The following is a 25,723-nucleotide window of genomic DNA, read 5'->3' as shown; positions in this document are numbered from 1 at the left end:
ACTCACTTCCATCCACCTGCTCTCTACTCGGAGAAGCACAGACCTTATTAGACAGGAGCAAAGCCCCGATACACAAAATTTTTAAAAACTAAATGGAGTGTCTTATACCGGACCATAAATGCCACAGGAAACCATTGCAAGCCTTTCAAACGAGGTGTAATATGATCCCATATGTTCAAATGCAGTAGTACCCTGACTGCAGTTTTCTGAATTAACTGTAATCAGTTTACCTCCTTATTCAATAAGCCAACATACAAAGAATTAAAAGAATCAGTATGTCCCATGACTGACACATGGATGTAGCAAGATCATCATGTGAAAAGCATAGTTGATTTGAAGCATGAACAATATTAAAACTATGTGAACACAATTTCGGTTCAATTTCAATAATATCCCCTAAAACAGTGCTTCTCAACCCTATCCTGGAGGCACACCTAGCCAGTCGGGTTTTCAGGATTACCGCAATGAATATGCATGAGATAAGTTTGCATATATTGGAGAGCCATGATATGTAAATCTATCTCGTGCATATTCATTATGCTGTTCCTGAAAACCTGACTGGCCAGGTGTGCCTCCAGGAGAGGATTGAGAAGTAGTGCCCTAAAATTGTTGCCTTATGCTCCAATTTCAGTAAAAATTGATAGAATTCTTCTCGATTAAGAAAGTCTCCGTCTCTTGGGATTGAACTTACATTTATTAACGCAGGTCAACATGCAAATGGACTTCAAGCAGTCCTTTAATTCTGTTAATCAGCTCAACATAATTTTTTTCCAAATTTGTCAGCTCTCATCTGCATACATTTGGAACATAATCAATGTGCCTTAAGCAGGGGCGTAGCCAGACAACAGATTTTGGGTGGGCCTAGGCAAGAATTGGGTGGGCACCAAGTGTTCTTCCCCCCTCCCAAAAAAAAATCTCAGCTGGTGGGAAAACATTTATTTCCATCTTAGCAGCAGGAATGCACTGAAAACTGAGCATGCGCAGGTGTCGTGGAGAGTGGCATTTTTGTTACCATCAGGGGAAAATCTTCCGCTGGCGGAGCTTGGGATTCCCATCAGTTACCACTAAACATGTGCTACTGTTGGGTGGGCCTGAGCCATAAATGGGTGGGCCCTGGCCCACCTAAGCCCACCTGTGGCTACGCCAATGGCCTTAAGGCTGAACAAAAATGTTAAGTAAGAGGGCAGCAAGATAGAGTGTTGAGGTAGATTCTGAGAGGTTGATATTCAGTTCATGGCTGTAAGTAGCTTATAAGCTGTTCACAGCCATGGGCTAAATTACCCCATATATTCAATGCGAGGGCATGTCCAGTGCGCCAACCTGGAAAGCTAACCACGTACCGGCTGATATTCAGACCGACCACATGGCCACTGGAGGGATTAAGGCATGACTCCCCTTACTCCCCCAGTGGTCACTGACCCCCCTCCCAAGGATGCGAAAGAAACACTATATACCAGCCTATGACCAGCCTATGGCTATATACCAGCAAAACGTCCACAATTGGATTAGGTGTCATAAAATCATTGAAAGACTCCAGAATTCGAGAAATCTGATATGGCAGTTTTAAATCCAAGTGGGGCAATTCTATAAATTGTCGCCTCAGTCTAGGTGCTTAGTGCTAATTCTTTAGTAGCATTTCGGTGTCAAGATTCCATTTATAAAATATTAGGTGTAAATCAGTGGCTGGGCGTGACTTGGCATTGAAAATCCAGGCTCAGTTCAGCCAGCAGCAGCTTAAAAACCACTGACTGCCACAGGCTAAATATTGTTTTGCATATATCTGCATGCTTTGCATCTCATTATTAAGTAGCCCATAGTACCTTAAGCTAATATACATTAAGGTAAAATAAAGCATGATTTTTCCAGTTAATGTGTGTTAAAGGACACATTTCATGAATTATTCCCTTAACACATTAGTAACTACTCCCTTGTGGTTTTGTGATAGAAGTTCTGTCTTTTTTAATCTCATTCCCTAACTACAATACATTTCATTTGGGATTTGTTTTCTCCCTATAATCTACACCAGACTTCCCTCTTGAGAGTTTTCAGATGTTGGCATGAATGGTTGTGTTGTCCCTAATCATTCACTACTGGGAACTCTATTGCACTCCTTAACCTCTACCTCACAGCAAGGAACATCCATCTAACTGGTATATTATGGTTGGATATGCAAAGCAGTATTCTAACCAATTTTGTTTTTCTTTTTGGCCAGAACTTTTATGAAAAGCCGGCCTTTGATTACCCTCTAAACCAGCTCAGTCTGTGGCTGATGTTAGCGAATGAAGGAATGGCGAAGAATGAAACCTTCTGCTCTGCCACCCCATCTGCCATGATATTCGGTAAATCAGATGGAGATCGTTTCGCAGTCACTCGTGACTTGACCTTAAAACCCGGCTACGTCCTTCATTTCAAGGTATGCTTCTTTCTAGCAAAGTAATTCTGCCTCCATTTTAAACCTGCCCTTCTCAGAATAAGAAGTCAAGTACTGCATCATTAAGGAGTCCTTTCACCAAACGACGGTAAAAGGAGCCCTGCGATGGCATTGGCGCATGGGTTTGCTGTGTGGTAAGTTAAACGCTTGCTACACAGCAGGGCCGCCGAGAGACTAGGCCGGGCTCGGGGCAAGGCCGCCCCGCCGCTGCCGCCCCCCCCGTTGCTCCCCCCCGCCGCTGCAGTCCCCGGTCTCACCTGCCTGCCTTGTCTGATGTAACTTCTGGTTTCCGCGAGGGCGGTGACACAGGGAGGGAAGGCCAGAAGACAGGCGATCTGCGACTGCCGCTTTGAATGAAGGGGGCCCGGAGCCGTGGAGGCAGGCAGATGAGACTGCGGACTGCAGCGCTGGTGGCTTGACCCTGGCTCCAGGCCCCCCTTGGAGGCCCGGGCCTGAGGAATTTTGCCCCCCCTGCCCCCCCTCTCGGCAGCCCTGCTGCACAGTGATTTCCCTGGGGGAGGGATCCCTTACTGCCTCCTAAATAGAGGTGGTAACCCTGCCCGAATACCCCCCTGGCACTAGAAAATACAAAAATATTTTCTAGCACCTGAAATGGCATGCAGTGGGTGTAGGGGGGGGGGGGGTCAGAACGACCACCAGCGGTACAGCCAAATGAAAGGGCCCCTTTGTGTTTTCCTAGTGCTGATTTAAATCATCTCCTCATGAATGTGTGTGCTATGGATAGAAGCGCCCCAGCCAAACATCTGCTAGCATGCTTCTTTTTTTTTTTCTATCTTTTTATTTCAATTTCAGACTTTAGAAATGTAAAGCAGACTCCTCAGACCATCACCAGTTCAAACATACAATCCAGAGAATAGTCTGTGCAATGATAACCCCTCTTCCTCACTAAGCCTCTTTTCATTCGTATCATACTACCCTCTCTCTTATCCAGACGAATATTGTGTCTTCTCTTGTCCAATTAAGTCCTTTGCCTGACAGAAATATCCATCCTGCTGCCAGGAATTGGAGAGGATCAGTCCTGGCCAAGCTCCCATGAGCCCCTGCTGTTTTCAGCATAAAAAAGAGCAAAGGCATGAAGAAAAAAACAGGCATGCGTTACGCTTTATTTCTTATTACTGCATTGCCAATTTTCAGAAAACTATGTACCCTTCCCGTGGAATCGGTTTTGCTAAAGCAAAACAGACTTTTTTCCTTTCTTGTAGTTTGGCAGTTTTAATTATTTAAAGTCACCTACTGTATTTTGATTTCATTCTGGAGTTCATACTGGTGCTTGAAGATCTTGCAAGCTTTTCTGGCTTAGAAACGAGCAAGCCAACATTCAGAGAATTAGCTTGACTTACAGTGTATTATTTTTCTAACATGTGTTGAGGTTAAAAAAAAAAAAAAAAAAGCTGCTTTATTTCTAAACAGTACACATCATTGCCATAATGCAGCTTAGTAAATAGATGGGTCAGTATTCAGCTAGTAGCAATCAGTGATTTTTTTAAAGGCTAAATTAGCTTCTGATATTCAGTGATGGGTCATGTGCACCCACCAGCATTAAATATCCAGGGCTAGCCTAGTTCCAGTGCTGGCATCTGGAGCTTATGTAAGCCTCGGCCTATATTTAGCTGGGACCAGGGCCGTGCCAACACGGTAAGCGAGGTAAGCATGGCAGGAGGGCGCCATCCTCTGGGGGGCGCCCCACCGCACCATGCTTACCTCGCCCTCTTCTCCCCAGATCCTTTTCCTTTTTTTTTTTTTTGTTTAAATTTACCTCTGTCCGGCGGCAGCGTAGCGTTAGTGAGAAGGAGGGGGCGCTCCCCCGCCCCGACGTGTCAGTCTTCCCTTCGCTCAGTTCCGCCTTCTTTTGACATCAGAAATGGCGTCAGAAGAAAGCGGGACACTGAGCGAAGGGAAGACTGACACGTCGGGGCGGGGGAGCGCCGCCTCCTTCTCACTAATGCTACGCTGCTGCCGGACAGAGGTAAATTTAAACAAAAAAAAAAGGAAAAGGATCTGGGGAGAAGAGGGCGGGTAGTGTAGCGATCGTTTTTGGGGGCGGGGCCAACTGCAGGGGGGCGCCGGAGACCCTAGGCACGGCCCTGGCTGAGACCCACATAAGACAGTTATGCGGACCCTGGCTGAATATTGGCCAGGACCCACCTAACAAAAAAAAAGTGCAGAGGCCCTCTGATCCTCCCCCTCCTGTCCTGTTCCCCTGCCCCCCTATCATGGAATTCCAATCCCCCCTCCCCTTCAAGTTCAAGTTTCAAGTTTATTAATAACTTGCTATCCCGCCTATCAGACATACCCTCCATGACCACTTAAAAAACCCCCACCCCCTTCCACCCCTCCAACATGCAGGATAGGCATCCCCCCGGCCTACCTGCAGTCCCTGGTGGTCCAGCAGGGACAATGAAGGCAGGAGCAAAGACCATTCACTCCTGCCCCTAGCAGCTGCCTTTCCAAAATAGCTGCCCTGGCGCAGCCTTGTGGTATTACTGAAGAACCGTAAGGCTGACTCTAGAAGTTGAGGTAGCCATTTTGCAAAGGCAGCTGCTAAGGACAGGAGTGAATGGGCTTTACTCCTGCCCCCACCACCCACACTAAACCACCAAGGATTGCAGGTAGACCCAGGGGGTTGCCTATCCTGCATGCTGAAGCAGTGTGTAGTCAAGGGGCCTCGGTCTACACTGAAATGCTTTGCACTTCTCTTGATTTAGGTCACCACAACTGAGTTTCTGAAATATAATGCCTCTTTTGGCTCTGTTTTCAAAAGGAGTTCACTGAAACAAAATACATTTAAAGACTGCATGTTTTGCTTTCAGAGTTATAAGCCTCCTTCCCTTCCACACTCATTTTTTTTTTTTTAGCCTACTGCCACCTCACAGAGTTGTTTCATCATTGTAGGCTCAGTACATCATAAACTTTCATGACAAAAATAATTGGGAGGGGGGAGGAGCAGGTGATGAGGAAATGCTCAGACAGGGGAGATTGCATCTACCTCAATATAATTCACTTTTTCGTCCTCCTTGGCGGTGTCAGTCGTGGAGCCATGATGAAAAGTTAATGATCTTTCTATGGCAATACACTTCTTATCTATCTCTCCGCTGCTGATTTTGTGAGCATGCCCTATTTGTTGTCTCCTGCCCTTTCGTTCTCAGCAGGTGTGATAGCAGATTTGAGCTTATGGTGCCACTGGCAAATGGTTTGCTTTGTGCAGAATAAAGAAACTAGGTAACTTTTGCAAGGGCTGCTGGAACAGCAGCATAGTTGGTACCCCGATATCTGACAATACCCCTGAAATTCAAACCATCTAACCGGTCAGAAATGGCACCTGGCGGGTTAAATGGAACTTAACTGGCTATCTGGCGATATTCAGCGGGGTAAGCCGGCTATCTCCTGCTGTATATTCCCAGTTAGTGGCTAGGAGATAACTGGCTATATTGCATGATATAGCCGGCTATCCCCAAATATTCAGCAAGTATCTGGCTGTTGTAAGCGGCAATATCTTTGACTGGTTTAAACTTAACTGGCTATCTCCTAATATTAATTTAGCCGATTAAGTCTAAACTACCCCAAAATAAACTGAATATTCAATGCCAGTCACCAGAAACAGTCTGACTGCCAACTGCGGGAGTTAGCCGGGCTCCCTTCCAAGGTCTGACTATTGCCCCCAGTGTGATTATAGTGTCATCCCAACTATAAGGCAAGATTAGGCAGCCACCTAGGGCAGCAGCTTCTGCTGTCAAAGCAAAACAAAGGGCCTGTTATTCAGACTGCAAGAGTTAGCCAGGCCTGCCTCCGGTGGTCAGTGCTGAGCCCGGATACAGTGGCGTTCCTAGGGGCGCTGACACCCGGGGCGGATCACCGATGAGCCCTGCCCCGCCCCCCCCCAGGTGCGGCGCCCCCCCCCCCAGCGAAAGGACACCTCCCACCCCGACAAAAGAACCCCCTCCCCCTGGCTGCACGCCGCTGGGGGGGTGCCGTGCGCCGGTCAGCGTCGTTCATTTCCATGCTCCCTCTGCTCCGCAACAGGTTACTTCCTGTTCCGGGGCAGAGGGAGCATGGAAAAAATGACGCTGACCAGCATACGGCACCCCGCCAGCGGCGTGCACCCAGGGCGGACCGCCCCCACCACCCCCTCCTTGGTACGCCACCGCTTGGATATTCAATTCTAGGCAGTTTCTGGTGACCAGCATTAAATATCTGGTTTATTTTTGGTCGGTTTAAACATATCTGGCCCAGGGCTGCCGAAAGACACAGCTGGACCCGGGACAAGACCGCTCCCCCACTTGGAACACTGTGGAGCCGCCGCCCCTCACACATACTCGCAGCCCCCAACATACTCACGCCGCCCCCCACAAATTTGGGCTGCCCTCTCCCTTATCTTCTGTATCTGATTGCTCCTGCTCCTGTGTGCCGGGAGTCCGGGACCTGCACAATTACATTAAAGTGATATCCCGGGTCACCCAGGTTATCGCATTAATGCAATCATCTAGGTCCACCATCCGGCATGCAGGAGCAGGAGAGAGACAGACCTGGAAGAAGCTTGCCAGTACCTGGCCCTCCCCCTTGGAGGCTGGGCCCAGGGAATTTTGCTCTCCCTGCCCCCCCTCTCGATAGCCCTGAACCGGCCAAGCCTATATTCAGCGCTGGCCAGTTATATTGTATGATATAACCAGTTATGCGCTAAGAGCTAGCCGGCAATCTTCAGCGGGATATAACCAGCAATCTCCCGCTGAATATTGCCGGATAGCCAGTTAAGTGCCATTTAACCAGCCAGGAGTCATTCCTGGCCAGTTAATTGGTTTTAAATATCGGGCAGAATATGTCTTGACAGAATAGAAACTCAAAGAATAATCAGCACATTCTTTAACCTGCATTTTTATAGGATTATTTTCGTGTGGTGATCATGATTTTGAGTGCAATTAAAATCATAGGTGGAGGTGGCTGCAAGCTAGTGGCCTGAAAGCAAATTGGGGGGGGGGGGGGGGGGGGGGGGTATAAGATTAAAATTTTGGTTAGAGAACCCTCTTTCCTTGCACTGGTTTTACCTCCGTGCTCTACATGTGCAAGTTCAGCCAGTCATATGGGAGCAGCTGGTAGGGGACTGGCTGTGCTCAGAGCATCAGCAGACACTGTCAAGTCTCGAAAATGCAGTGGGAGCTTTCAGCCAAAGCTCTATTCATTTCAAAGTCATAACCCTAATGCTGTTTTAATGCTGTTGTGCGTTTACTAAATTTTCACTTTTGTCCTACATTTCTATTTCCATTACATTTTATTGGATGAGTCCCTGATTGTGGAAAGCTAGGAAATATTCCAACCCCTTAGCAGAAAACTCTTTCTTTATTTGTCATAAAAACACAGCTTGTCATTTTTAATGAGCATCTAAGCCAGCGCTTCAATGTTTCATTTAACACTCAAGAAATTTACACAGTGATTTAAAAAAAAAAAAAAAAAAATCCCTATAATCAAGGCTTAACCCTTTAACTGCTGGGGTGATTGACATCCCAAGGCAGACGGAAGGAACTTTGCAGTGTTTTATGGTGTAGCATTCAAATCACAGCAATTTATTCATTAAGGGGGTCCTTTTACCAAGCTGCGGGGAAAAAGGGCCCTGTGCTAGCGGCAGGGGGCTGTTTTTACCACAGTGTGTAAAAAAAAAGCCCCCAGACACACGTGGCCATGCGGTAAGGAACCCTTACTGCCGGCCACTGAGGTGGCGATAAGGGCTCCTGCACTAACCGGGCAGCATGCGTCGATGCCCGATTACTGCTGGGTTATCGCCGCGCAAGCCGTTTCTGGGGGGGGGGGGTCTTCTTTTTCCCTCAGAAATGGCGCGTGCTTGGTGTCCTAAATAAGGCCGCTTAACTATGCGAGTGCCAGTTCTGAATATCGGGCTGATTGTCTTTAACAATAGTGGAAAACAGTATCTTTAAGATTTTTGAATCTCAGATTGAGCTTGCTGCATTTGTACTGAAGATTCCGATTTAAAACTTTCAAAGGCTTGAAAAGAAGTTCCATTTTTACTCACGAGTTGAGCCGTCTCCCGGGTAGACTTAGAAATCATTGAATCCAGCTTGTTAATGGCTCTCCAAAGCGTCTCGAGTCACCACCAGTAAGACCTCAGAAGAATTCCGAGCACCAGTACTTTAATTTTCTGCAGGCCTTCCCATGGGGGGGGGGGGGAGGGACTTCCCTCCCCTCACCTCCAAGCCCTTTCTCAGTGACTTCCACTGCTACGGGACTGTGGAGGGTTGAACACTGCCGGGGGGGGGGGGGGGGGGGGGCAGTGTCGCATCCTGCCCAAGGAGCTACAGGCTTCCTCCTCCAGCACCAAAGCAGATAGCCAGCTTATATCCGGGTACAAACTGTGAAGTTCGGATGGCATAGCCGTCTATTGATTGCTGGATTGGCGATAACATTCAAAGGTAGGCTCTTCATGGCACCTTCTCTTTTGGAGTGAGGCATCTTTAGAATAAAGGAAACAACCAATGCCAGCTATTCATACACACAGCCTGCTCAGCTGAATCTAGGCTGCCATATTGGCCACTCCCCCCCTCAAGCATATATATGTGCTTCTTTGGTGGCACTATAAATACCTTAGAAAGGGCTCAATGTTCTCATTTTGTCTAAAATACTAGGGGCTTTTTGCATGCACCAACCTAAATGGTTGTTGTCAGATCTAGACAAAGCAAACACCACAGAAGGTGATCTCTCCACAGGAGAACCAAAGACAAACGGACAACAGTGGATCCACTATCCACCTTATAATTGAAAGAGAAAAACGCCTAGATTTCGACCCAAATCGGGAGATAGACGTTTATCTCACAAAAACGAATAAATCGGTATAATGGAAAGCCGATTTTGGACGTTTTCAACTGCACTCCATTGCGGAAGCGTACAAAGTTGACGGGGGCATGTCGGAGGCGTGGCGAAGGTGGAACTGGGGCGTGGTTATCGGCCGAGGAGAGATGGGCGCCTTTCGCCGATAATGGAAAAAAAGTATGCGTTTGTAGCTAGAATTTAGGGCACTTTTCCTGGACCCTGTCTTTTCACGAATAAGGCCCCAAAAAGTGCTCTAAATGACCAGATTACCCCCAGAGGGAATCGGGGATGACCTCCCCTGACTCCCCCAGTGGTCACTAACCCTCTCCCACCACAAAAAATGATGTTTCACAACTTTTTATTTTCACCCTCAAATGTCATACCCACCTCCCTGGCAGCAGTATGCAGGTCCCTGGAGCAGTTGTTAGGGGGTGCAGTGGACTTCAGGCAGGTGGACCCAGGCCCATCCCCCCCTACCTGTTACAATTGTGCTGCTTAATGCTTAGTCGTCCAACCCCCCCCAAACCCACTGTACCCACATGTAGGTGCCCCCCTTCACCCCTTAGGGCTATAGTAATGGTGTAGACTTGTGGGCAGTGGGTTTTGAGGGGGATTTGGGGGGCTCAACACACAAGGGAAGGGTGCTATGCACCTGGGAGCTCTTTTACCTTTTTTTTGTTTTTGTAAAAGTGCCCCCTAGGGTGCCCGGTTGGTGTCCTGGCATGTGAGGGGGACCAGTGCACTACGAATCCTGGCCCCTTCCACGAACAAATGCCTTGGATTTATTTGTTTTTGAGCTGGGCGCTTTCATTTTTCATTATCACTGAAAAACAAAAACGCCCAGCTCACAAATTGTCGAATAAAACATGGACGTCTATTTTTTTCGAAAATACGGTTCGGTCCGCCCCTTCACGGACCCGTTCTCGGAGATAAACGCCCATGGAGATAGACGTTTTCGTTCAATTATGCCCCTCCACGAGTCCTCTCACAGTGGACGTCATTGATGTTTTTTATATATTTGTTTTAGATATCTCTGTTAACAATTTATTTACTGAGAGCCATCTGATTCCCAAGGTATTTCATATAAAGGATCAATAGGAACACTTTTTAATAATAGATGCACATTGTCTTTGGTATTTCCCCTTTTTGTATCTTTATGGTTTTTTAATTGTTTTTAATTATTTTTCTTATTATTATATTCTTCATTACTTATATCTTTATATATTATATATATTTGAGATTTTATACATGTTTTATGTGTTTTGCGCAATATGTGTACATTTTGTTTTTATATTTTTGTACACCCCTGACGCAGGCCTTTTTGGCCGAAACACGTCACGTGTCGGGTTGTTTGATTGTTTTGAATAAAGACCTTGTTCTGAGAGATGCCCACTGTGAGAGGACTCTTATTGGATCCACTGTTGTCCGTTTGTCAGATCTAGACGACCTGTACAAAGTTATTCTCTGGATATTCATTATCCCTAATTCCTATCCAAGGGTCCAGTGTACAAAAGATGTTTTCTTACTTTGTGTCACACCTGGCCCTCAGTGGTCAAAATGTATACAGTTATGACCACAAGAGTGCCAGCCATAAAGGAGGTATGAATGTTTTAGAGTTAATGACTATTCCATGAAAGGGTCGATTATTTCTTAATTTTTTTTTATTGGAAATGACTTAGAATTTAAGAAATTGCTAAATCCTGATGTAAAAAAGAAATCTGCAAGTGTTTTTGATGAATTTAGGCTCCGGTTACCTTTGTTATCTTTGAAGATTTACAACATTTTCTGTGTGATGGCAACACATCAAAATATGGTCTAAAATGACATTTCATTGGCTTTGATAAGCTCTTGTTTCTAAACCCTAATCAAAATTTTATTGACTTTATAATGAATTCCCATCTGTGATTTCTGGGGGTCTACCACAATGTAATTTTAATGAGCTGGCCTCCACTCATGACCCCTTACACAACTGGTGGATACAGCTCCTCAATAATTCACTAGAAGAATTATTAAAAAGATACAATGTTTACAGGCACTTCTTCAAAGACAATTTGCATAGTTCTATAAACAGAACAGATAACTAGACATAAAGAAATATTACAGTATCTTCAAATATAATGAAATCCTCCAGGCTTGGCAAGTCATATGGGTACTTTAGAAGGAATACCACAAAAGCGGAGGACCATATATCACTACGTCAAAGAAAGCCAAAGAAAAGAGTAGTGTGATCAGCAGAGCTTTTCCATAAAAAGACAGCAGGATGAGGAATATAATGGAAAACAATCTTTATTGTTCAGGACCCGACACAGCACTGTATTTTGGCGAAAAGCCTACATCAGGGGTCTTGACAGAGATGTGATCCAGGAGCAGGGGTCAGCATATGAATGCACAATACAATATTTTATTCATTTTTTTTACTGTATTATGATGATATACATAACGGGATGAGTTAGGGTAAGTATGATGAACTTGTAAGATGAAACTGGTGTCACGTTTTCAAAAAGCAGGAACTAGGTTTGTGAGCCCTTGGGCCACTGTCGAGGAGTGGCAGTGGCAGGCAAAACCACCCCACACCAGGAACCAGACAGAACTCAGATAGGGACAGCAAGACTTCACTTGCACTAGCCGCCCTTCCCCAGGAGTTGAGCCCCTGGCTGCAGGCGGCCGACAGGACTTACAGGACAGGGTAGGAACTGGAAGCTGCAAGCAGCCACTAAAACAGGGAACAAACACTGACAAACACGAGACAGAACTGAAAGCTGCCAGGCAGCCACTGAAACAGGGAACAAACACTGATAGACAAGAGACAGAACTGAAAGCTGCAAGCAGCCACTGAAACAGGGAACAAACACTGATAGACAAGAGACAGAACTGAAAGCTGCCAGGCAGCCACTGAACAAGCGACACAGACAAGCTAAGAACTACACACCACAATACAAACAAGAAACAAGACTGGGAAACAAGCAATACAGTACAAGAAGCTACACAAAGACTAAACTAGAATCAGGCAAGAATTACAGACTATACACTGGACTAGGCAGAAGTGCAACAAGCACCAACAAACCAGGGCCTTAGGCGATGCAAAGGCAAAGTTTCCAAATGGCTAATAAGCCCAGCAGCAGCTGAGAATCAGCTGCAGCAATCACCAGGCAGCTACGGGTGCTGTGCAGGCTCAAACAAGACAAGCAAGTCTGGCAGGCCGGAAGATCCAGACTGGACTGGGCTGAAGTCTGGAACAGGAAACAGCACACAGACAATCCAATGCAGCCACCAGGCCTGGCCACCAGGGGGCGAGATGACTGAGAGCCTAAAACCAGGGCACGACCGTGACAACTGGATAAGACTGACAATTATTATTCCACTTTCACGCAGACTACAAAAACAAATTACAGATGGTAATGGCTTCATCAGTACTGATGTGAGAGGATGGCCCAGAGTATGTGTGGTTATTTCATTTTGAAATGCCCACATGTGGTTTGCCCACATATTTTGCATCTGCTTCTGGCCACTAGCCCCCAAATTCTATACATGGTGCTCAAAATTGTGCACACAGGTTTGGGCGCGCACCCAATTTGCACGTGCAATTTAATTGAACAGCTAGCCAATTAGCACCAATAATTGGATGCTAACCATCAGTTATAGGTGCTAATTGTCAATAATTAGAATTTACGCACACATCTTCCTAGTCGGGATTCTATAAAGATGTGCGCATAAATTTTTCTGCACAGCTCTAAAAGTGGGCATGGGCATGGGTGGGGCACGGGTGGATCATGGGCATTCCTAGAATTTGCGCGCAGTGTTATAGAACATAGGTATCAGTTGGTGTAAATCCTCATGCCCAAAATTGAGCATGGATCCTGCCGCTAAGCGCTATTCTATAAACTGAGAGGCCATTTATAGAATAGAGCTTAGAGTGCTCATTTTGTTTTGTGCTCAAATTTGGGTGCCATTTACAGAATCTAGTTCTAGATGTTCTAAGGGAAACTCCTCAGGGAGTTTAAGTACATATAAGAATTACCACATTAGGTCAGACCAAAGGTCCATCAAGCCCAATATCCTGATTCCAACAATGGTCAATCCAGATAACAGGCCCCTTGCAAGATCCCAAAAAGTGGCAAGACTCCATGTTACTTACCCCCAAGGATAAGCAGAGACTTTCCCCAAGTGTAACTTAATAATGTCTTATTTATTTATTTATTTATTTATTTATTTATTTATTGCATTTGTATCCCACATTTTCCCACCTATTTGCAGGCTCAGTGTGTCTTGCATAGTACTGTTGGACGTTTGCCCAGTCAGTTGATAACAAATACAAGGTTGTATAGTGGTTGAATGAGGTATGTGTGGAGGGTTGGAAGGGATGAAGGTTGTGTGTTGTCCAGTGCGCTCATTAGGCATGCTATGCTTTGGGTGAAGGGTTTACGTAGGGTCGTTGGGGTAGGCCTTTTTGAAGAGGTTGGTTTTTAGTGATTTCCTGAAGTTCAGGTGGTCATGGATTGTTTTCACAGCTTTTGGGAGGCCATTCCATAGTTGTGCACTTATGTAGGAGAAGCTGGATGCATAAGTTGTTTTGTATTTCAATCCTTTGCAATTTGAGTAGTGTAGGTTTAGGTATAATCTAGCAGAACCGAATCTGTTTCTTGTTGGTAGATCTATGAGGTCTATCATGTATCCTGGGACTACACCATATATAATTTAGACAAGGACTTTTATATGATTTTGGACTTATGGACTTTTCATACATTTTTTAAACCCAGCTATGCTAACTGCTTTTACCACCTGCTCTGGCAGCAAATTCCAGAGATTAGTTATGCATTGAGTGCAAAAATATTTTTTTTCTATTTGTTTTAAATGTCCTAGTAAGTAACTTCACGTGTGTCCCCTAGTATTTGTACTTTCTAAAAGAGTAAACAATTGATTCACATTTATCCATTTCTCTCCACTAAGGATTTATAGGCCTCTATCATTATCTCCCCTCACCCATCTCATGTCCAAGCTGCATAGCCCCAACTTCTTTAACCTTTCCTTATAGGGTAATCAATCCATCCCTTTTTATCATTTTGGTCACCTTTCTGTGTATCTTTTCCAATTTTACCATATCTTTTTTTTAGATGAGGCAACCAGAACACCACACAGTAGTCAAGGTTATAGGTCCTTCTATTCAAATCAGCAGGGGCACAATTAGTACAAAATAATCTCAAAAAGCCCAACGCCACATGAATAATATTCACACAGGTCTAAGGGGTCCTTTTACTAAGCTGCAGGTAAAAAGCCCCCAGACACACATGTCCATGCAACGGGGAGCCCTTACCACCACCCACTGAGGTGGCGTTAAGGGCTCCCACGCTAACCTGGTGGTAACCATGCAGCATGCGGCGATGCCCAGTTACCACTGGGTTACCGCCATGGAAGCCATTTCTGGGTGTTTTCTTTTTCCCCCGGAAACGGTGCACACTTGGGGCGGAGCTACTGCCATGTTGGGCCGGTGGTAGCCCCGGAAGAGCAAGCAGTAAGCACACATTGGGCATACCACCACTATGTAAAAGGACCCTTAAATGATCTTAATCATTGTCCCATTATTTCACTATTCACTTTATTATAGACCTCGGCAGTAACTCTTTTCATACGGGGTACTTTGCCTCGTGATTCTCTTAAATCTTCATCGGTCCCTATTTTATTACAAATTTCTTACATCCTGATCTGCTTTATTAATTTTCAATTATATTTGGACTTATCTTTGCCAAGATAGACAATCTTGGCAAAGATAAGTCAAAGTATAACTCTTGGCAAAGAAAAAATCCAGGTATAATTGAAAATTAGTAAAGCATATCAGGTGCTCTAACAGATTTAGTGTACGCTAAATGATGACACCCATAGGAACATAATGACCGTCTTGTCATTTAGCGTGTGCTAAATCTATTAGCACACCTTATTAAAAGGACCCCTTACTGTCTCCTATATAGGAGATGATCAGTGCTCCTGCATTATTTTTTGCAAGTCCTGCGCACTAATGGAAAAATTAGTGTGGAATCAGCAAGTAAAAAATTTAAAATCTTTAAAAACATGCTGTGGTAAATCTGGGTTTAGCGTGTGGGAAAGACCTACATTAAGATGTGCTAACTCCATATTTTGCTATTGCACAGTAAAAGGGCCCCTTAGATTGTGAGTCCACTACGGCCAGAGAAAATATCTGTGTATAATACGTAAACTGCTTCGATTGTACCATGGAAAGGCAGTATATCAAATGCATGACCCATACTCTTAAAATCAGGGGCGTATCTGGACTCTGGCGGTAGGGGGAGCCAGAGGGAGGGGGCACATTTTAGCCCCCCCCCGGCGCCACCGATCCCCCCCCCCCCGCCACTGCCAGACCCCCCCCCTTGCCACCAATGACACTCCACCCCCTCCCGCCGCCGCCAACCCTCCCCCGCTGCTGTCACTTACCTTTGCTGGCGTGGGACCCCAACCGCCAGCCGAGGTCCTCTCTTCCATGCAGGCTGCAAGTTGCAATGCTTCCTGTTCTTCTGAGTCTGACGTCCTGCATGTACATCGCGCAGGACGTCAGACTGAGTTCCAAATTCTGAGTCTGACGTCCTGCACATTGTACGTGCAGGACGTCAGACTCAGAAGAACAGGGAGCATTGCAACTTGCATCCTGCACGGAAGAGAGGACTTCGGCTGGCGGGGGCTTGGGGTCCCCCGCCAGCAAAGATCGGCGACGGGTTGGTGGCGGGCGTGCGGGAGGGAGGGGGAGGTGGAGAGGGTCGATGGTAGGGGGGTCCAGGGCGAAATCTGCGGGGGCCCAGGCCCCTGTGGCCCCACGCAGATACGCCCCTGCTTAAAATACTGTGGATTGTTTTTAATGTGTGACTCTGTGGGTGCTGATGCTTTCTTAAGGTGTCGTGCATTTGCAGAATGAGGCCGCATTTGCTTATGAACAGACTAGTAAAAAAGCCCCGTTTCTGATGCAAATGAAACGGGGGCTAGCAATGTTTTCTTCTGTGTGCATGTGGGAGTGTGTGTGTCCCTGCCCTCTGGCCTCTCTCCCCTCCCCCCTCCCCCCTCTGGGGCTAGCAATGTTTTCTTCTGTGTGCATGTGGGAGTGTGTGTGTCCCTGCCCTCTGAGTCCTTCACTGTTACAGAGCCAGCGATTTGATTTCGTGCTCTGCTGTTTTCCTTCACTGACTGTGTTACAGAGAGGGCGGGGCAGACACTCATAGGGAAACCGGATATCTCTCCCCCTTCATACTTCCGGCTGGAGGCTTCATAGAACGTTGGTGTTGCCTTTTATATAGAGAGATAGTAAAAAAGCCCCGTTTCTGATGCAAATGAAACGGGGGCTAGCAATGTTTTCTTCTGTGTGCATGTGGGAGTGTGTGTGTCCCTGCCCTCTGGCCTCTCTCCCCTCCCCCCTCTGGGGCTAGCAATGTTTTCTTCTGTGTGCATGTGGGAGTGTGTGTGTCCCTGCCCTCTGAGTCCTTCACTGTTACAGAGCCAGCGATTTGATTTCGTGCTCTGCTGTTTTCCTTCACTGACTGTGTTACAGAGAGGGCGGGGCAGACACTCATAGGGAAACCGGATATCTCTCCCCCTTCATACTTCCGGCTGGAGGCTTCATAGAACGTTGGTGTTGCCTTTTATATAGAGAGATAGTAAAAAAGCCCCGTTTCTGATGCAAATGAAACGGGGGCTAGCAATGTTTTCTTCTGTGTGCATGTGGGAGTGTGTGTGTCCCTGCCCTCTGGCCTCTCTCCCCTCCCCCCTCTGAGTCCTTCACTGTTACAGAGCCAGCGATTTGATTTCGTGCTCTGCTGTTTTCCTTCACTGACTGTGTTACAGAGAGGGCGGGGCAGACACTCATAGGGAAACCGGATATCTCTCCTCCTTCACACTTCCGGCTGGAGGCTTCATAGAACGTTGGTGGTGCCTTTTATATAGAGAGATTGTAAAGGGTACCTGTATGAGCAGTTTTTGCATGCACTGATTTAAAGAAATATGCTTTTAACTGCCTTTAGAAAAAAAAAAGAAATGTAATTGATGGGACTGATGACTGAAATTCTGAAGCTTGGATCAGTTTAGCCAATAATCTATCTGGCAACAGCTCCTCTTTTACATTAGGTGGGGAGTTCAGTTTAGTGCACTTCACTTATTTTTCCCTATCTTTGAGTTCATAAAATAGCCAAACTATGGATGGATTGTTGGGCTTTTCATGTTGTAAAATTAGCTCCCAGAAGACCATCTAATCTTTAATTGGCTTGCACACTTTTCCACGTATTTCTGTGCTCCTGGGCTCATACTAATTCATTTTCTGGGAGAGTATTAGTAAACATGTATAGAAATTGACGTTGTTTAATTCCAATTATTATTCCTTTGTAGCTGAACATAGGTTGCACTGATCAGTTCAGTAGCTCTGCTCCAGTTCTGCTTCAGTACTCCCATGATGCTGGCCTGTCCTGGTCACTGGTAAAAGAAGGATGCTATCCCGCATCCCCTGGAACAAAAGGCTGTGAAGGAAGTTCTCAAGAATTAAGTGAACCAACCGTGTATTACACTGGAGACTTTGAAGACTGGAGAAGGATTACCATCATAATACCAAAATCTCTTGCTGCCAGGTAGGATTTTCCTATTTTCTAACCTTGTAATACACTGCAGCTACTTGTGACCCTGGGCAAGTCACTTAACCCTCCATTGCCCCAGGTACAAAATAGATTGTGAGCCCAGTAGGGACACAAAAAGTACCTGCATAGAATATGTAAACCACTTTGATTGTACCATAGAAAGGCAGTATATCAAGTCTATGGGGCCCTTTTACTAAGGTGCGCATGTGCGTCCTATGTACGTCACTTTTGAACTACCACCCGGACCATGCATGACCCGGGCTGTAATTTCATTTTATACGCACGCCCACTACGCACCCCAGAAAATGCGACGATAATCAGCATTGTACCGCGTGCTGATGATTAACGCGTGAGACTTTACCACTAGGTCAATGGGTGGTAAGGTCTCAGGCCCAAAATGGACGTGCGCCAATTTTTATTTTGCCGCACGTCCATTTTAGGCTTTTAAAAGAAGGCCTGTTTTGCAGGTGCGCTGAAAAATGGACCTGCGCACGTCTATTACACGCATCTCCACCAGCGCAGGCCACTTTTTGTCGCACCTTAGTAAAAGGACCCCTATGACCCTTTACATTATATTAATTAATTTATTTACTTATGTAAAAAGTTTCTAGACCGCACTATCCCAGGCTGTAGGCGGTTTACAACTTAATATACATAATAAAATCAAAACTAAACAATACAGACATAAAACCAATTAAATAAACAGGAAAACAAATCTAAAAATAAAAATAATGCCAGTGTTCATTCAAAAGCAGCTGTAAACAAAAAAGCTTTAAGAAGCATATGAAATAGTAAATAGTTCTCTTTACAACATCTCATATAATAATAAACTCATGCAGGTTTTAGAGCAGTGATTCTCAACCAGGGTGTCACAATGCACTGGTGTGTCACATGGACCCTGGAGGTGTGTCAAAAGCAAGTAGCTCTGAGGGGGTGGCAGCAGAAGCACCAGCAGCAGGAAGCACAAAGGCTAAAGACCCAGTCACACAAGCCCAGCAGTCTGATTTTTCTTATGAGTTCTGCTCTTTCCCCACAATGCAGCTGCAAATAAGTGTCAGATCCTACTGCAACCTAAGGAAGGGGTGCAATTCACAAGAAATTATGGCAGACTGTGGCCACATCTTCTGCTGCATTAGAGAGGAGAGAGATGCTGCATTATTAGGAAGAGAGAGGAGTTGCTGCATTTTAGGGGAGAAACGGGAGATACTACACTGTAACGGAGGAAGAGGAGAGGAGAGGGGAGATGCTGCATAAGAGGGGAGAGGGGAGATGCTGCACTGTAAAGGATAGCAAAGACTAGCTGCATTGTAAAGGGAAGGGGAGAGGAGAAATGCTCCACTGCAATGGGGAAGGGGAGAGAGATGTAAAGGAAGGAGGGGGAGTGAGATGCTGCACTGTTAGAGGGTACATTTTAAAGGGGGAAGGGAAGAGAGGAGATGCTGCACTGTATAGGGGAAGGGGAGATGGGAGATGCTGCATTGTAGGCAAAGCAAAGTGAGACAGGAGATTCTGCAATGTAGGGGGAAGGAAAGAGGGGAGATGCTGTACTGTAGGAGGAAAGGGGAGAGAGGAGATGCTGCACTATGTGAGAAAACAGAAGAGGGGGTGATGCTGCAAGGTCGGGGGGAATAGGAGAGAAAGGGTTTTGGAAGATGCTAGGCTTCAAATGTGTGGGGAAAGAAGAGGGTGGAGATGATGCTGAGCTAGAAGTGTGGAGAGATGGATGAAAGATGCTAGGAATATTGGAGCCATGCGAGAGAGGCCATGGGAGGTTGTCATGGAGATGAGTAAGAGGAAGATAGTGAGTACAGAGGATAGAAATGTGGTAATGGATAGTAAATGAAAGATAGAAGGGAATAAGAGGCTGGAGAAGGAGTGAACTTGTCAATGGGAGAATTAGGGGTTAGAGAAAGATATGGAGAGTTGATAGGTAGATGAAAAGTAAAAAGAAGGAGATGAAAGATGGGAAGGTGAGAAAGGATGATATTTGAGTGAATAGAGAGGCAGTAAAGATCAATATGTCAGATGTAGTAAGGGAATGGAAAACAGACAGGAAAGCGGAAAAGAAAAAACTGGGACCAACATGATTGAAAATAAAATGTCCAGACAACAAAAGTAGAATAAAATGTTTTATTTTGAATTTATTTACTGGAATATGTTAACTTTGGGAAATGTGCGTCATGGATATCTTTGTATTGTGTTCAGTTCAAAAGGAAATGCCGATGTTGAGATACATGCCATGTTTGACTTCTTGGGGTTCCCAGTTTGGTTTGGTTTTCATACTTCTATTTCTAATTTGTGATCCCTTGGGTGAGGGTTTGTGTTTTGTATGTGACTGAGGGGAAATATTCTATTTACTTGCAGTTTTTATGTAGAAATCTGTTGTAGTCATACTTATTTTTACTAGTCTTAGGTATATTGATGCTCTAAGGCTCAGTGTAATATTTGCAGTGCTGCCTATTCATAGATAGGGTAACTGTGTTAGAAAATTGTGCAACTGTCCAAATCAATTCTTAAACCTTAAACATACAGAAAGGTTGTGGGATCCCGACATGGACCGCTTTTCGCTAATGGCTTCTTCGGGAACACCCAAACATCTACTTTGGAGTACTTTGGAATGCTGATCTCTAATTCCATCCTACTTAACGGATCCAAAGGTTCATAGGGTAGGGTTCATGCTGTTTAAATGATAGGAATTAGTGCTACTGTGGTATGGCAGGTTTGCTACATGTATGTTGAGTCAGGATTTGTTTCAGACATTATATTATCTCACAGTGTGCCTGGTAGTGGAAAGATTTGTGTTTAAGTACATAAGTAATGCCACACTGGGAAAAGACCAAGGGTCCATCGAGCCCAGCTTCCTGTACACGACAGCGGCCAGTCCAGTCCAAGGGCACCTGGCAAGCTTCCCAAACGTACAAACATTCTATACATGTTACTCCTGGAATTGTGGATTTTTCCCAAGTCCATTTAGTAGTGGTTTATGGACTTGTCCTTTAGGAAACCGTCTAACCCCTTTTTAAACTCTGCCAAGCTAACCGCCTTCACCACGTTTCTCCGGCAACGAATTCCAGAGTTTAATTATGCATTGGGTGAAGAAAAATTTTCTCCTATTTGTTTTAAGTTTACTACACTGTAGTTTCATCGCATGCCCCCTAGTCCTAGTATTTTTGGAAAGCGTGAACAGACGCTTCACATCCACCTGTTCCACTCCACTCATTATTTTATATACCTCTATCATGTCTCCCCTCAGCCGTCTCTTCTCCAAGCTGAAAAGCCCTAGCCTCCTTAGTCTTTCTTCATAGGGAAGTCGTCCCTACTGCTTAGATGACATGAGAATCGGAATATTTTTTGTATGATAACGTCCATGGAGAAATGTCCTAGTTCTGATCAGCAGCTGTTGTTGCATGAGATAGATTTGCATAAAGTAGATTGTGGGTCTGTATGACTCATGCTGTCAATCAACTTCTGATACTAAATCAATGGGGGGTTTTGGCTCATAGAGCCCTTTGGACTCTAATTAAAGGTTTCTGTGCAATAAACTGTATAGTCCTGATTGTTGGTCCTGTAATAGTGAGAAAGGAACATTTTCCCACTTGCTATTCTGTTGTAGTAGCCTGACATCATGTTAGGAAGGGTATTTGCCAATGCTTGCAAATTATATTCACTCTGGATATTCCACTGACATATGATATTGTGATTTGTCAATCCCTTCATGCTTCATATGTGCAGGGGAAAGGTTGGACTGAATTGTTCAATGTTCTTATTACTTTAGCTTCTGAAATTGGTTAATACTTGGAAAAATACTGCTATATTATCTGTACAACTATGGTGGAATCTTGTCTGTCAAATGTATAAGTATGAGGGAGTGATTGCTAAAGGAAATTGGAGCTTTGCATAAGTTTAATGATATATGCTCCTTATTTGATATTTTTGTTGATCAGCTGCTCACCTTTGATCTTTCGTGGTCTGATCTGTTTGTAGTTGTTAGGGTTTGTGTCTGTTAGTGTTAAAATTGTTTTCCTATGTATAAAATAAATAAAGTTTTTTTAACTGAACGCAGAATGACTGGGGTGTGTCCCGAGGACTGGGTCAAGAATCATTGGCTTGGAACTTTATACAATTGTACAATAACAGTATGATTCTTACAAGTACTCTGGGGGGCAATTTTCAAAACTCCCCAGGTATATTTAGCTGTGGGCTTTGCACTACGTTTCCCTTTTAATATCTCATGAAAAAGTATCCACAGAGATTTGCACCGGCTTTTTGTGGGTTCTTTTTCCAAAATGTGTAGTTTTGAATTTGTAAAACCATGTGCACTGTTGCCACCCCTGATTTTAGCCCTACTCCCAGGGTCATATTCTACAATGCATACAGTTTATCTGTGTTGATGATGAGAAGCAGTGGCGCAATCCATGGGTGGACCTGTGTGGTCTGGAATCCACTGACTTTGGGCTCAGGCCCACCCACCAGCGGCTCACCCTTGCTGTAGCTAGCAGAAATCCACAAGCCCTGCCAGCTGAAGACCTCCTCCAAAGGCAGTCAGCTGAGTCAGAACTCCTTCTGTCTTGCTGCACCCTACGCCTGGAATAAACTTCCTGAGCACCTACGTCTTGCCCCATCCTTGACCATCTTTAAATCTAGATTGAAAGCCCACCTCTTTAACATTGCTTTTGACTTGTAACCACTTGTAACCTCTCGCTTCTACCTACCCTCCTCTCCTCTTTCCTCTACACATTAATTGATTTGCTTTATTTTTTGTCTACTAGATTGTAAGCTCTTTGAGCAGGGACTGTCTTTCTTCTATGTTTGTGCAGCACTGCGTACGCTTTGTAGCGCTATATAAATGCTAAATAGTAGTAGTAGTAGTAGTAGTACTTTCTACCAAGTTCAGCAGTCAGAAATGTTACTGAACTGCTGACACCAGCACCCTGTGCATACTCAGTTATCCCCTCTGGCTAAGCCGCTAAGGTATTTATTTTTTGAGTTGGGGGATGTGGAAGAGGCAAAGAGCAGGAGGAGGGTGGGGGCAGAGAAGAAATTTTGTGCCTAAACATTTTGCTCATAGACCCACCCAAAACTGGCCGCATGGCTACGCTACTGGTGAGACGTTTTCAAATAGCCAATTTACCTAGGTGATTTAGCATTTACCCAAATGAATAGCTTTTGTAAATTGCTGTCTATATGGGGTAATTTTGTAAAGAATTTTCTGCACATAAAGCATGCCTCACATATGGAAAATGGCAGGTGCACTGTAAAAATTGCACCTACTTATATGTAATCTGTGCATAGGCATTCCTGGAGGAGACTTTTGGGAAGAGCAAGGACAGAGTTGCATTGTTCAATCATGTACATCCATAGAGTACACACACACACACATTTACTGCTTCTTGGGAGAAGGTGTGAGATCCTGCAAGAGTAATTTGTGCAGTACTGTGTTCACTGTACATAGGCACACATGCTTCTTTTATTTACAATAAAACAGTGCGATTTTGGATATTTCACCTAGACACCCTGTTATGAAATAACTTCCTTTATGTGGAAACAAGTACATTTGATCCCTTACTTGCTGTAACTTGAATTTCCATGGCCCCTGTGTCCAAGCAGGATCCTGATACATTTTACAGCTGAATGCTTGAGAAGCTCGCCTGCTTTTTACCTGTGCAGCAGATGGTTTGGCAGCTCATTTTTGCAGCTGGACGATGAAAGCTTCCAAAGATCTGAAATGAGAAATGTAACAATATTAAGTTAAGTAAAGTGAGGCACAGGTGGACAGAAGGACTTGTCCATATAGTTATTATTTATTTAGATTTTGCTCACACCTTTTTCAGTAGTAGCTCAAGGTGAGTTACCTTCAGGTACACTGGCTATTTCTCTGTCCCAGGAGGGCTCACAATCCAAGTCTGTACCTGAGGCAATGGAGGGTTAAGTGACTTGCCCAAGATAACAAGGAGCAGCAGTGGGATTTGAACTGGTCACCTCTGGATTGCAAGACCAGTGCTCTAACCACTGGGCTACTCCTTCACTAGGAACATTCCATGTAGAAGCCTGCCCTTGCAGATCAGCAATGCGGCCGTGCAGGCTTCTGTTCTGTGAGTCTGACAGGAGGTCAGACTCACAGAAACAGAAGCCGGCGCGGCCGCATTGCTGATCTGCAAGGGCAGGCTTCTACATGGAATGTTGCTAGTGGAATAGCAACATTCATTCATGTAGAATCTCAACTAGTAGCAACATTCCAAGAATCTCCAATAGTAGCAACAGCAACATTCCATGTAGAATCTCAAATAGTACCAACATTCCATGTAGAACCTCAAATATTTATTTAGATTTTGCTCACACCTTTTTCAGAAGTAGCTCAAGGTGAGTTACATTCAGGTACTCTGGATATTTCTCTGTCCCAGGAGGGCTCACAATCTATGTTTGTACCTGAGGCAATGGAGGCTTAAGTGACTTGCCGAAGATTTAAAAAAAAAAAAAAAAAAAGGTATTGGCAGAGTGAAATTCAGCACCTCATCTCAGGAGTTTTCCTGACAACTCAATGTACAACTAGTTGTCCAAAGCATCCCTTCCAACTAAATCTTTGCCGCCATGGATATAGAAGGCTGTTGAAATTCATAGCCATGGGAGATGAAGTTAGGGCAGGGAGAGAACTAAGAGGCCCTTTACTAAGGCGCACCAAAAAAATGACCTGCACTGGCGTAGGCGCATGTTTTGGACACACACACAGGTCCATTTTTCAGTGCGCCTGCAAAAAGGCCTTTTTTTTGTGGCCAAAAATGGACGTGCAGCAAAATTAAAACCAGCGCGCGTCCATTTTCGGCCTGAGACCTTACCGCCACCCATTGACTTAGCAGTTAGGTCTCAACCGGGCGGTAATCGTCAGCACGCATACACTGCCGATTACCGCCAGGTAAGTGCCACGCAGTAGAAAATTTCTACCGTATGTTTTGGATGCTCATCAAAAATGGAATTACTGCCTGGGGCATGCGGTAGATCCAATTTGATGTGTGTTGTACGCGCATAGGTGCCTACGCGCCTTAGTAAAAGGGCCCCATAGTCTAGCTTGATGGGCTCCATTATAAACTCCCTCATCATCTCCAACTGCTGGATTCTGAAGCATTGTTACTGGTCTCTTGTTAGATATGAAATAGGTAGGAATGACCTAACTTAGAGCCACAAAGTTTCACAAGGACAAATAATCTAGGAAAATAGGGACTCTTAAAATACACTTCCATGCCTAGGCACAGTGCTGCTCTTGGGAGAGTGAGTGTTTTGTTCTGCTGCTGTGTGTTTGGATTGTTTATTGGTGGTGGGGAGAGTTAGTGTTTTGGGCGGCCAGTGTGTGTCTCATAACAGTGTGTTGGTGCAGGGGTTGGTGTCAGGTCTCACGAGGTGCAAGTGCAGGTGTGCACAGTGGTGTTTCTGGGGTAAGTGGGTTGCACGTGTGGTGGTGGGACACCTTCAATGCCAATCATGGATGTGTTGAATGCTTTGGTGGCTTATGCCTTGCTGGAGGAGAATGAAAGTTTGGACAGGAGGCCCAGGGAGCACTTTTATCACTGACTGTGGCAGGCCCTAAGACATTCACTGTCACCTCATTTTGGCCTACCGGAGGGACAGCATGATGTAGCCTGGGATCCTGGGGAGGCCAGGTTTGAGTCCCACAGGGTCTTCTTCTTCTGCAGGGCACATTAGATCCCTCTCCACCATAGCCTTCTGATCGAGCAATTGATATTCAGGGGGAGTTTTTCTGATTATGGACACTGAGGGCCCTCTTGACACTTCTCTCCCCATCTGTCAACTCCCTTCCCCCCCCCCCCCCCACCCCGTTCACCGGACT

The 25,723-nt window shown here is 45.2% G+C and overlaps 1 protein-coding gene across 1 annotated transcript in view; it reads left to right on the top strand.

Annotated features, from left to right (window-relative positions):
• Positions 1 to 25,723, top strand: part of RELN (reelin) — a 568,089-nt gene that overhangs the window by 384,031 nt on the left and 158,335 nt on the right. The window contains exons 27-28 of the mRNA XM_030217170.1: positions 2,213 to 2,413; positions 17,642 to 17,877. Of these exons, the coding sequence (XP_030073030.1) occupies positions 2,213 to 2,413; positions 17,642 to 17,877 (437 nt within the window). The remainder of the gene's footprint in view (positions 1 to 2,212; positions 2,414 to 17,641; positions 17,878 to 25,723) is intronic.

Source organism: Microcaecilia unicolor, chromosome 10 (genome assembly GCF_901765095.1).
Source record: "Microcaecilia unicolor chromosome 10, aMicUni1.1, whole genome shotgun sequence".
In the NCBI taxonomy this organism is placed as follows: Eukaryota; Metazoa; Chordata; class Amphibia; order Gymnophiona; family Siphonopidae; genus Microcaecilia; species Microcaecilia unicolor.
Note: the sequence above shows the minus strand (reverse complement) of the source record. Positions and strands in the feature narration are given on the sequence as shown.